The sequence below is a fragment of the Carassius carassius genome, chromosome 12 (genome assembly GCF_963082965.1).
Source record: "Carassius carassius chromosome 12, fCarCar2.1, whole genome shotgun sequence".
NCBI lineage: Eukaryota > Metazoa > Chordata > Actinopteri > Cypriniformes > Cyprinidae > Carassius > Carassius carassius.
This window is the reverse complement of record NC_081766.1, coordinates 4,690,672-4,702,056: the sequence shown is the minus strand read 5'-3', so window position 1 is coordinate 4,702,056 and position 11,385 is coordinate 4,690,672. Positions and strand designations below refer to the sequence as shown.

The 11,385-nt window shown below is 35.6% G+C and overlaps 1 protein-coding gene across 1 annotated transcript; it reads right to left on the bottom strand.

Moving 5' to 3' along the window:
* Window positions 1-40: 40 nt before the first annotated feature.
* LOC132155373 (macrophage mannose receptor 1-like) lies at window positions 41-9,567 on the bottom strand. The gene is made up of 5 exons (XM_059564244.1): window positions 9,531-9,567; window positions 9,100-9,453; window positions 8,656-9,008; window positions 1,081-1,286; window positions 41-98 (listed from the first exon to the last, which is right to left on the bottom strand). The coding sequence occupies exons 1-5, from the start codon at window positions 9,565-9,567 to the stop codon at window positions 41-43; spliced, it is 1,008 nt and encodes a 335-aa protein (XP_059420227.1).
* Between the last annotated feature and the right edge of the window lie 1,818 nt (window positions 9,568-11,385).

The window sequence follows — 11,385 nt, the reverse complement described above, 5'->3', positions numbered from 1 at the left end:
GGCCAGATCAGTGAATCTCGCTCTGCAGTAACTCAGAGCATCAAGCCATGTCATACTTAGGTTCATAAACTGGTAAATTGGTATTGAAGGCCTGGGCACTTTAGGAAGAAAATGAAAAGATTGTAAAGCTCATAGAAGGCATAAATATCTTAGAGATATAGTCATGATTATAGTCTGATCAAAGTCACTATCAAGCCCATTTACTTTTTTGCATACTAGCAGTGACTTTGTATTCATGCTTTCATTTACAATATTCCTTCATACTTTTCATATTCTGCTGTGTAATAAATTGGTAAGGATTCATACAAAATCACCAACTCAGAAAATAGTTGCTTTTCTCACGAGATCAGATTGTTTAGAAGTAATGATTATAAAGGGAGCGTTCTTTGCTCACTTTCTCCAAGCTAATTTTTTAGTCTTTTCAGTATATTGTTGTGCTGGAAATCACTATCACTGTTATGAATACAGTGATGCAGAAACTAAATGGCAGGACAGAACACTGGAGAAATAATAAGGCATTCTGTCTAATATGATAATTTGTTAGATGCTCACTTCCATGGCAGATAAAAGGACTCTGTAGATCACAGCTGTATTGAGCCCATCTGCCAGAATTGGTTCTTGACATGCCAACACAGTCATCAGATCCTGAACTCATGGATGGTTGACCTCCTGCCCAGTGTCTGAAGAAGAGGATCCATTTATCAGACCATTCCCAAGAGTCCAGGAACAAACCAATCCAGACGTGCCATCCAGAATAAAGCATATTAGATATGTAGTCATTTTCTAAAGAGTTGTGGATGGTGGGAAGGTCTGTGTAATACTGTCTGCAGTAGCTTTGAGCATCAGTCCAGTTTTTGTTAATTTTTATTAGATATGAAGTATTTCCTTTTGAGAAAAAAAATAAACAGTTTGAAGCTCTTTATTTGCAGGTAAACTCCACATTCAGCTTTTTACAAAAACTCACCTGTATAGCATGTAAAATAATATGAATAGCTACAAAGCGTATCATGCCAAGCCCCGCCATAAGTAATGACACAATCTTCATTGACATTTGGCTGTCCTGAAGCCCAGTTATAGTACTGAGAAGTTGTGTTTTCTCCATTAGACCAACCCCAGCGTTTCTGTGTCCCCCTCTTCAGTCCAATCCACACTGATCCACTGTATCCAGCATCCACTATATTTACCAGCCTGTTCACATCATTCATGCTGTCTACAGTAGCCAGATCAGTGTACTTCGATCTGCAGTAACTCTGAGCCTCTGGCCACGACATTTTCACATTTACATAGTAATATGGACGAGAAAGAGCGGAACTGATCCAGAAGATCCCTGTTCAAATCAAAATGTTAAACCATTAATATGTGAACACATCATCATAAATACAGATTATAAATGACCACACCAACCTGACAGCAGAAGCAGCACAAACAGACTCCTGTCCATGACTGCTCTTACAGATCCTCTCTGCTGGATTCTAATAAAAGATGATCAAACATATGTTCTGCAGGAAGTTAATACATATGGTATACTGAAAATGTTTTGTGACTTCACACACCTCATATCATGAAATGCACCCTTAATATGGTAAACTTTAAAAAATTTCATGATTTTATTTATTGTAAATTTTCCATTTTTAATTATTGTTCCAGTTACATTATATTTTCTGAAGGTATTATTTAAAAAATATTCATGGTCTAAAACTGGCCATACAGTCTTTTAAAGATAACAATGAGCGTAATCTACCTAGACCTGCACATAATGTGCTGTTGGAAACTGTGTAACGATGAGTCAGAGATATCGGATCCATATGCAGAACTTTTATTAAGAATGGTCAGACAGGCAATAATCAGTAACGGCATCAGGTATGTCAGGGATAACCAGAATCAATGACAGAAACGAGCAGAATGTCGGTGCAGGCAGCAGAGAATCAGAGTCTGTAAAACAATCCAAAGGTCCGGTACGGAAGGAACAAACACAAGGAAGACCGCTCGGAAATGTCAAACAGGCTAAACAAGACTTCGCAATGTGGCTGTTTGTGAGTGCTGCTTATAAGTGTGTTTAAATGAGGTGCAGGTGTGACAAGGAGATTAGCTGATGAATAAGGTGCAGGTGTGGCAAAGTGATAGTGATGCAGTGACTCATGGGAGATGTAGTTTGGGTGTGGGGCAACAGATGAGAGGTGCTAGTGTCCAAGTGATGATATGGTGACATCTGGTGGTTGATGGGTGGAATGATCCTGAGTGGAGTGCCCTCTACTGAAGTTCATGGGCCCTCCAGCTAATGATCATGACACTCTGAGTCTGACCCACCAGAACACCCAAAATTATACTTTTATTAACATTTAAACTTCAGAATGAGATAAGGTTCAGTTTGCACTACAATTTGGCTTTACGCCAGTGTAACAAACACACACTCACGCTGACTTTTGCAATTAGAAGATATGAATAATAAGATATGAATAATTTTCCTATTTAAATAGCTCATTTTCATGTCTGCATGTCTCATCTCATCAATGGACAAAACATTAAAAAAAGTAAAACATTTAAAAAAATTAAATGTTGTCTTGAAGCTGTCTTGACACTTCGAAGACAAAATACCAACATACAAAATAACAGTTCTAACAATCATTTCATTCTCCATGTCAGTCAATTCCTTGGCACCATTAAGAGCAAGAAATTGTTATCATTATAATTAATACTATTATTACATTATTAATAACTGCATTGTTGTTTAGGGGAGACCAATAAGTGTTGAAATGTGGTTTGTTTTAAGTCTTTAACATAAAGAGGAAACGTGAACATTTTTAATCTTATGTATGAATGTACTCTGGAGATCAAATTTACTTCAACATCCCACCCCACCCTTCTTTTTAAATATTTTAATTCACAATTTTAAACATTACAGCTAATAACTGAGTAGCATATTAAAATGATTTTATGAAGGTTTATGTAACACTGAAGACTGGAGTAATGACTGATTTTAAAATGCATTTAAAAAAGGAAAACAATTATTTTAAATTGCACTAATATTTCACAATAGTACTGTTTTTATTGTATTTTGTATTGAATAAATGCAGTCTTCATAAGCATTAGAGATTTATTTTGAAAAACATAAAATCTTAATTATTCCAAAAACTTGAATCAATTAGAGAAGACATCATGCTGATTCAGATGCTACCAGATCTGTCATTTAATATCCATTCACATTCATTTAGTTTAAATTATGGTCAGACATGAAACTCTAATTCCTTACCTCTGATTTTTTTCTTTGTAAATCCTTTATATTTTTACAGAGAGATTTTCAGCTGCTGCTGTCATCTAGGTTATATACATCTACTTTGCAACTGTCTCTTGTTATTTCAGGTAACCCTGCCCCAAAACGGCAAGTAAAACAAAACAAAATATCATTGGTCACTTTACATGTTCATCTCAGTTCTTGGCTACAACAGAATAAGCTGCAATGTGGACCAGAACTTTAACCGTTTAGTCTAAAGAACCCCTCGCCCCTTGCCTATATGTTTACTAGATGTTTCTAGCTGTCATACATTAAAACAAGACACGTTTATTTTTACAGATTCCTTCATAAAAGTCTGGAACAGAAAGTGAACCATTACAGAAACGTGTGACACAGAATTTGACCCACCTGAACAGACCAACACAATTCTGTTAACAATTAAACTTAAAGAACATGACTGCATTACCTAGAAAGAAAATACTTTTGCTCAAACGTAGATGTAGCAGAATGAGATCATTTGCTTAGATTTTGACACGACATGAGTAATTTTCATATTCAAATAGCTTATTTTCTTTTTTGATGGCACATCACACTGGTCGAAACTGGCATAAAGCTCATTTTGAAACAAACTTTTATTTCTTAACATGGAATCATAAGTTTATGTAAAGTCTTTTTTGTTATTTGTAATTATAAAATAATGGAAAATAATCCATCTGTAATCTGGTTGATCAAAAGCCAACAAATAAGTTGTGAAGCAAGTGGATTATATTGTAAGAAGATTTGAAAAAAAAAAAGTCAAACCTTATTGATTTCGAAGAATAAACAAGGCCAACCGATTTCATTGACTCCTGAGTTGTACTGGAAGTACTTAAGAGGATAAGAAAAAATATATGCAATATAATTGTGCTTCCAATGAAGACACTGTAAAGAAAGAACAAAGTTAGATCGGATTAAAGGTTCAGTTGGTGGAGTTGGGGTTGGAGGAGGGAGTTAAATGCAAGCAGCGATGCGATGGAAGCAAGGGCGTAGATTTGCTTTGAACATTGGGGGGGTTGAACGTTGTATGCTGCCCGTTATTTCTTTTCAAAAAAAATTTTTTTTATGTGTATTCTTATCAGTGTTGTGCCTGAATGCATTCATTGAACGTAACTGTGAACTCGTTCATTCTGGTGTCTGTGAACGGCACGCTCTCTCAGGTTAACTTCGTTCAATAGGGTGCCAGATTTCTATAGAGCCTTCCAGGCGAAAACCCGGCTAAAACACACCGTAAACGGGTCTTAATATGTAGCGGAAAAACACCCAATCTGGCAACACCAGCCACCAGTGTCGCACCGCCGTCCGCCGCATGCGTGACGCGTCATCAAAAAAAAACAGCAAATTTTTACATTTTTTACATTTTTATTCATTTAGCTGACGCTTTTATCCAAAGCGACTTACAATTGCTATATATGTCAGAGGTCGCACGCCTCTGGAGCAACTAGGGGTTAAGTGTCTTGCTCAGGGACACACTGGCGGTTCACAGTGGATTCGAACCCGGGTCTCCCACACCACAGGCATGCGTCTTATCCACTGCGCTAACACCACCCCAAATGACAGCAGCATGTAGCAAGAAGGCGTATGATCATTTAAAAGAATTTTATGATGTTTATGACAAGGTCGGTGAGAATGGGAGACAAAGCATTAAAGCAACAATGGGGAGATGCTGTCCCCTCAATGCTAATGTAAACCCTGGTTGGATAAGGATTCAAAATTGGATATGAAGATGAAATCTGACGCATAGCTTCATTAAAACTGCTAAAATAATTGCTGTCTGTGATTCTATATGGGCTGTGGCAATAATTTTGAAAAATAATAGCTCGCAGCAACGTATGGAAAAAACGAACTATGAACTAGTTCATTTTTGGAACTGTGAACTTTAGTTCAAAATTTTGTAGTTTGAACTATGAACTGAACTAGTTCATTTTAAAATTTGTGAATTGAACTTTGAACTAGTTCATGTAGAAAGTGAACTTTCTATACTGTTTCCTATTTTATATTATTGATTGAATGGCATCTTCTTTACATGATCACCTGCTCCTCCACTCCCTCTGCTGACTTTTCTACCCTGCAGCTATATTTACCTCGAATCTGTTATAAAAAAATGTTAAGAGATTATACACCTCATAACGTTATGAAATTTGTGTATAATCATCATTCATAAAATTCTAACATAGTAGAGATTATCAAAAGAAAGAAATTAAGTATTGAAACCGCCAGTAGGCGGCAGTGTTTCACTGTTTTAATGAGTTAGCCACTTAAATCGTTATTTCATCCAATTCGTTCAAAAGTCAGATTAATTTAGTAAGAAAACAAACACCGATGTGAATACTTTTGTCGTTGATAATTACAGACACTATTGAAAAATATACTAGCAAAACAGACAGCTGCTTTGGTAACTTGTTATACTGATAGTTATAGCTAAATACATTGCAATGGATTAGCTAGCTAAAATATATGAGGTGTGTACTAACTATTACACAATATTCTCATACCTCATTCTCAGTACATGCTTTATTTTTGTATTTTTCTTTGCACCCCTCTCTGACCAGCAGTTAAATATAGTCCGCTGTGCAACGCTTCTCTTCATTTTTGGCGTTAACATTAACCGTGTGCTCTCCCATTCAAACTGTACTCGCTTGTTTTGGTGAAAGTGCAACTCATTGGTTGGGCGTTACCAATCGGTTCAATGGAGGGGGAGTATTTTTTGTCTGATTTATTATGACATACTCATATTTGATTAGGAACAAAAGTATTTTTACAAAATAAATGAATTCTATTTTTTCATATTATATTTTTCATCTGATCTACTGTGATTTTCATGTTGAAATATTGGGGGGGTTGTAACTGATGGATTTGAATATTGGGGGGGTTACCCCCCCCCCCCCCCCATAAACTACGCCCCTGGATGGAAGAGACGCTGAAGAATGGGAATTTAAATAGACCGCATGTGATAGGTGTCAAGACTGGATTGGCACAAGTCAGGAACAGCTGACTGTTGGTTGTGACTAAAGTGGCCTGACTGAACTAATGCAATGCTGAATATCCCTACAGGCAGAGAGCACCGTTGAATCACATTCAAACCGCTGACCTAAAATCACCCGATTTGAAGCAGATCAATCAAACGGGATTAGTTGTTATGTTATGTGTATGTAAATTAATTTTTACTTCAGGTGTTATTTGCATTGTTTACGTTCTTTTGGGGCAGGATAGGCAATATATTTAAACCATCTAGGTGGACGACACAGGTAACGATCCAACACAAAATATAGAGTATTTCTTTATGAACATAATTATTCAGGAATTATTAAACATAAATGTATTAGTATCAGAAATGGATTTAAATATATTACAATGAACAATTCTTGCTCTATAATGAAATGAAAAGCTTTACTTACTATCTTAGAAATAAAGCTTTATGTCTTTAAATCCGTACTGTATATAGTCAGTTATTTCTCTGAATAAATGATGATGTGTTTATTTTTAATTTCCTGATTGAACAATTTCTATTTCAGACTGTCCAAGATCACACAAATATGTTTACTAGCATATCTGGTGATCATTCACTAGCATTTCCAAGTTGTTTACTATATTAATAATTAATTTAACCGTCGTTTAAATCATTACATGCTTCAAAATTCATGATTTTAATGAAATCATTGTTAGCTACTTTACAAATAAAAACACTATAACTAAATTATATAAACAATGAATAACTGTACAAGGCAAATAAAGGTATACAAAGAATAAATCTTTCTGCAGATTTCAGAATGAGCATTTTGTTGTTTGTTATAAAAATGTTGAGGTTGTGTCCGCCTGATGTTTATCATGTTCATGATGTTCTAATGAATGTAGATTTTTAATAAGTAGGGGAAATTCCCAACATTAAAAAATGACTCTTTACATGCCTAGGGTGTTTGCATTGTAATAATCTACAGAGATACTTCAGATTTAAAAACTGTTTTCTCATTAAAATCATACAATTTTCTATTAATTCAATAGAACGTTTTCACACACTAGGGATTACCAATATGGTGGCGCGATGGCTTCACTTTCATGAATTCATGAGCAATCCAGTTCTATATTATATATCAGTGGTTTTTGCTTTGACCCTGACATTGTCTGGGCCAACACTGGAGCAAATTCTGGGGCCTGAGCCAACACTAGAGCGGAAAACCAAAACTCTTTAAACAACGTTACTGTTTCGGTCTGTTGTTCTGTCACATTAGAGGGGGTGAGGAGCAAGGAGAAACTGGAAATTTCTTCAACATTGAATTTTAATTTAAAGACATGGAAAACAAAGAAACTCACAGAAGACACAGGCACTCAAAACTGGAACACTATATATACAGGACATGAAGAGGACGAGGAACATATGGGACTAATGAAACAACATAGGAAACACCTGGGGCAAATTAACACAATGTGGGGGACAGAAGCTGGGTCACAGAAAGAAAAACAAACACAGATCAAAGTCTGACAATATGCATAGAGTACATCTCAAAACCTTCTATGCATGTACTAGAACAGAATTACTGTTAAAAAAATCACAGTGAATTTAAACTACAGTATTAAAAAGAAAATTTAGTCAATGGAATTAAAGGAAAATAATTGAATTAAATTGGTAGAAAAATAGCCTAGCTATAATCTTTTAAGATTGCAAATATTTATATCTAAAGTTACAGATTCATTAATATTGCATTTTATCATTAATATTGTATTGTACTACTAATACTACTATTTTCCAGTTGGTAAAACAACATTCGTTTTTTTTACAACTGTGTTTAAGTTTTAAAAATATGTCACAGATGCCTTTTACATTTATTATCTAAATTCACCATATGGTTATTTTCCTGATAAAACACCTCTCCACCTTCCCCCTTTCTCCAGCTTATTTTGCTCTCACTTTCCAACCTCATGTTCTTCAGCTTTTCACTTATCTGGAAGACCAGCAAGAAAGAATCAAATCAAATCTGACAAATCATGTCACATACTGTACATATCATCTTTAGCTCCAAATAACAACAAAACCAGTAATAATAATGATGACAATGATGAAATGATTGGTGCTTGTTGGGTTTAAGGTAATTTAATACATTCTTCTTCAGCCGTTTCAATGATGTGCATAAACTTGGCAAACTGTGTTGTTGCACCAGAATTTGATACTAAATACTGTTTAAGACAGATACAAACCTCATTCAGAATAGCCGTCTGTAGTGAAGGATCATTCAACATGCATTTTCCATCACAGGTCACTTTCAGTCTCACAATTTGTTTTCTCTTGTCATCTAGAGAAATACATGAAATCATGCTCAAAATGAAGGAAAACATATTTTAAATGTTTGTAATATCTGTGATCTTCAAACCTATTGTTTGAATCATTTAATTCTGTTAACTGGGGGAAAGTCACCTCCATAGCAGACAAAAGGCTGCTGTAGATCACAGCTCTGCTGAAACCATTTCCCAGAATCGGTTGTTGACATGCCAACACAGTTATCAAAACTCATGGATGGCTGGTTTGCTGCCCAGTGTTTGAATCTCAGATCCCACTGATCAGACCATTCCCAAGAGTCCAGGAACAGACCAATCCAGATGTACCATCCAGATAAAATAATCTTATTTATCTGGTTATTTTCCTTAGAGTTGTGGATGGTGGGCAGGTCTGTGTAATGCTGTCTGCAGTAGCTCCGAGCGTCTGTCCAGATTTTAGCATTTGATACCATAAAGTATGAATCGTTTTCTGTTGAGGGACACAAAGAAGGCATCTACTCTCAGCTCTTATTTTTTAGTTAAACGGCACAATTATAAATCTAAAAGAACAGGGAACTCACCATAGCACACAAAATATCGCTTATAGTCACATGACATATCATGCCAAACACCGTTAAATGTAGCTACACAATCTCCATCCCCATTTGGCTGTCCTGAAGCCCAGTTATAGTACTGAGAAATTGTGTTTTCTCCATTAGACCAACCCCAGCGTTTCTGTGTCCCCCTCTTCAGTCCAATCCACACTGATCCACTGTATCCAGCATCCACTATATTTACCAGCCTGTTCACATCATTCATGCTGTCTACAGTAGCTAGATCAGTGAATCTCTCTCTGCAGTAACTCTGAGCCTCTGGCCACGACATTCTCACATTTATATAATGATACTGACGAGAAAGAGCAGAACAGAAGAGCCCTGTTAAAATCAACATGTTAAACCATCTATATGTGAACACATCATCATAAATGCAGATTACAAATGACCACACCAACCTGACAGCAGAAGCAGCACAAACAGACTCCCGTCCATGACTGCTCACACAGATCCTCACTTTTGTATTCTGAGAGATAATCAAACACATTTCCAATGTTCTGTATCACAATTTTTGAGTAGTGTGATGAATGACTTTAAAGCTTACACTGCAAACATGCAATGGCTGCGTGTAGGCAAGTAGCCTTAATTTTAGCCTTTAGTTCCTGTTTAGGCAAACATTTTGAGACATAAACTTGCTATTCTGAGAGCTGGACTTTAAAACTCACAATTGTGAGTTTATATCACACAAGAAAAAATAGAACTGAGTTTTTGTCTCGCAATTCTCACTTTATTTCTAAGAATATTGAAAATTATTTTATTTTTTTATTCATTAGCGGAAACTGGCATAAAATGGTGCTGAACACAGCAGCAGTATAAGAATAATGTAAATGTATTAAAATTATAATTACTGAACATTTTCAGGTTCTCCCTACGGTACATTTTCCGCGTGTTTCTCATTAAGCCGTAAACAGAATTAATTAAAGTAATTTATGTGAATTACATCACTAACGATGTGGAGTAGCAATGTTTAGTAATATCTTCCGAGGATTTTCTCATTTTATGCTTTTCACCCTCTTCACTATAGTGTTGATATGCCAACTAGTAAATGCACTGAGTTTGTGACGCGAGCATGTGTGGAAAAAGGCTATTTAATCATACTACAGCGAGCAGTTTACTTTCTCTATCAAAAACATGTCAAATTCACTGAAAGCAAAAGTCAGATTTTGCAGCATTAAACGCTGCACAGGCTGATTTTGTGTTGATTTACATGAAAGACATGAGTAGCTTTGATATTCAAATAGCTCATTCTTAAGATGCATTTGCATATTGTATCACATCAACACCTGTAACAACAGGCTCATCTCAACGATATTTTGACTCACATTAATAAAACAGACACTACAAAAATGACTTAAAATACTTGATCATCTTAAGTGCAGCTAAATATTTCATGTTCCATGTTGGTCAAAATACTGGGTACAATCAAAAAAACTTTTATATTAATACACTAAAATACTATCAAGTAATGGCTGCAGTTGCTGTGACTCCACTAATAGAAAATATGGAGAAATTTATTGTTCAATATAATTATCATGCCTAACACATATTTAACCCTCACTTTTAATTTAAAATGCTAAACCTAAAAATTACAAACAATATTTTATTCTTAATTAATATGATATAAAATTTGAAATAAATTGAAGATTATTCTAGGTCTGCCACTAACATAAACACAAATCAAATTATGGTAAGATGTGATATTTAAATTTCTTACCTAAAACCAGCTTTTCTCCTGTAAATCCTTTATGTTTTTACTCTGAGACTTTCTGCTTCTACTGACAACAGAGGAGGGGAGTGGAAAGAATAAGAGTGATTTCACGCCTGTTTCACATTTCTTATTGGTTAAAGGTACTGTTCACCTTCAGTAGTTGGTCCCCTGACTTGCATAGGTTTTTTTTTTTCATAACATGGAAGTCAATAGGGCCAGCAACTGTAGGTGAACTATCCCTTTAAGCTGTTGTTGTAACTCACCCCATATTTTAATACTCCTTGGTCTCTCCAATCCATTTCACATTAACAAGCCTCTAAACAGTCTAAGTGGGTGATTCTCGGCTAGAACAGAATAAGCTGCAATGTGGACCAGACCTTTAGCCATTCAGTCTAAAAAATGCCCTGCCCCTAGCGTAATTGTTTATTAGATGTTTTGGCAAATATGTTAAGGCTGCTACCAAGTATTCTGCACCATTTAACATATTTTACTAGATTAAAAGATCATAGATTTCCCCCCACACCAAATTACACTTCTGCTAACAT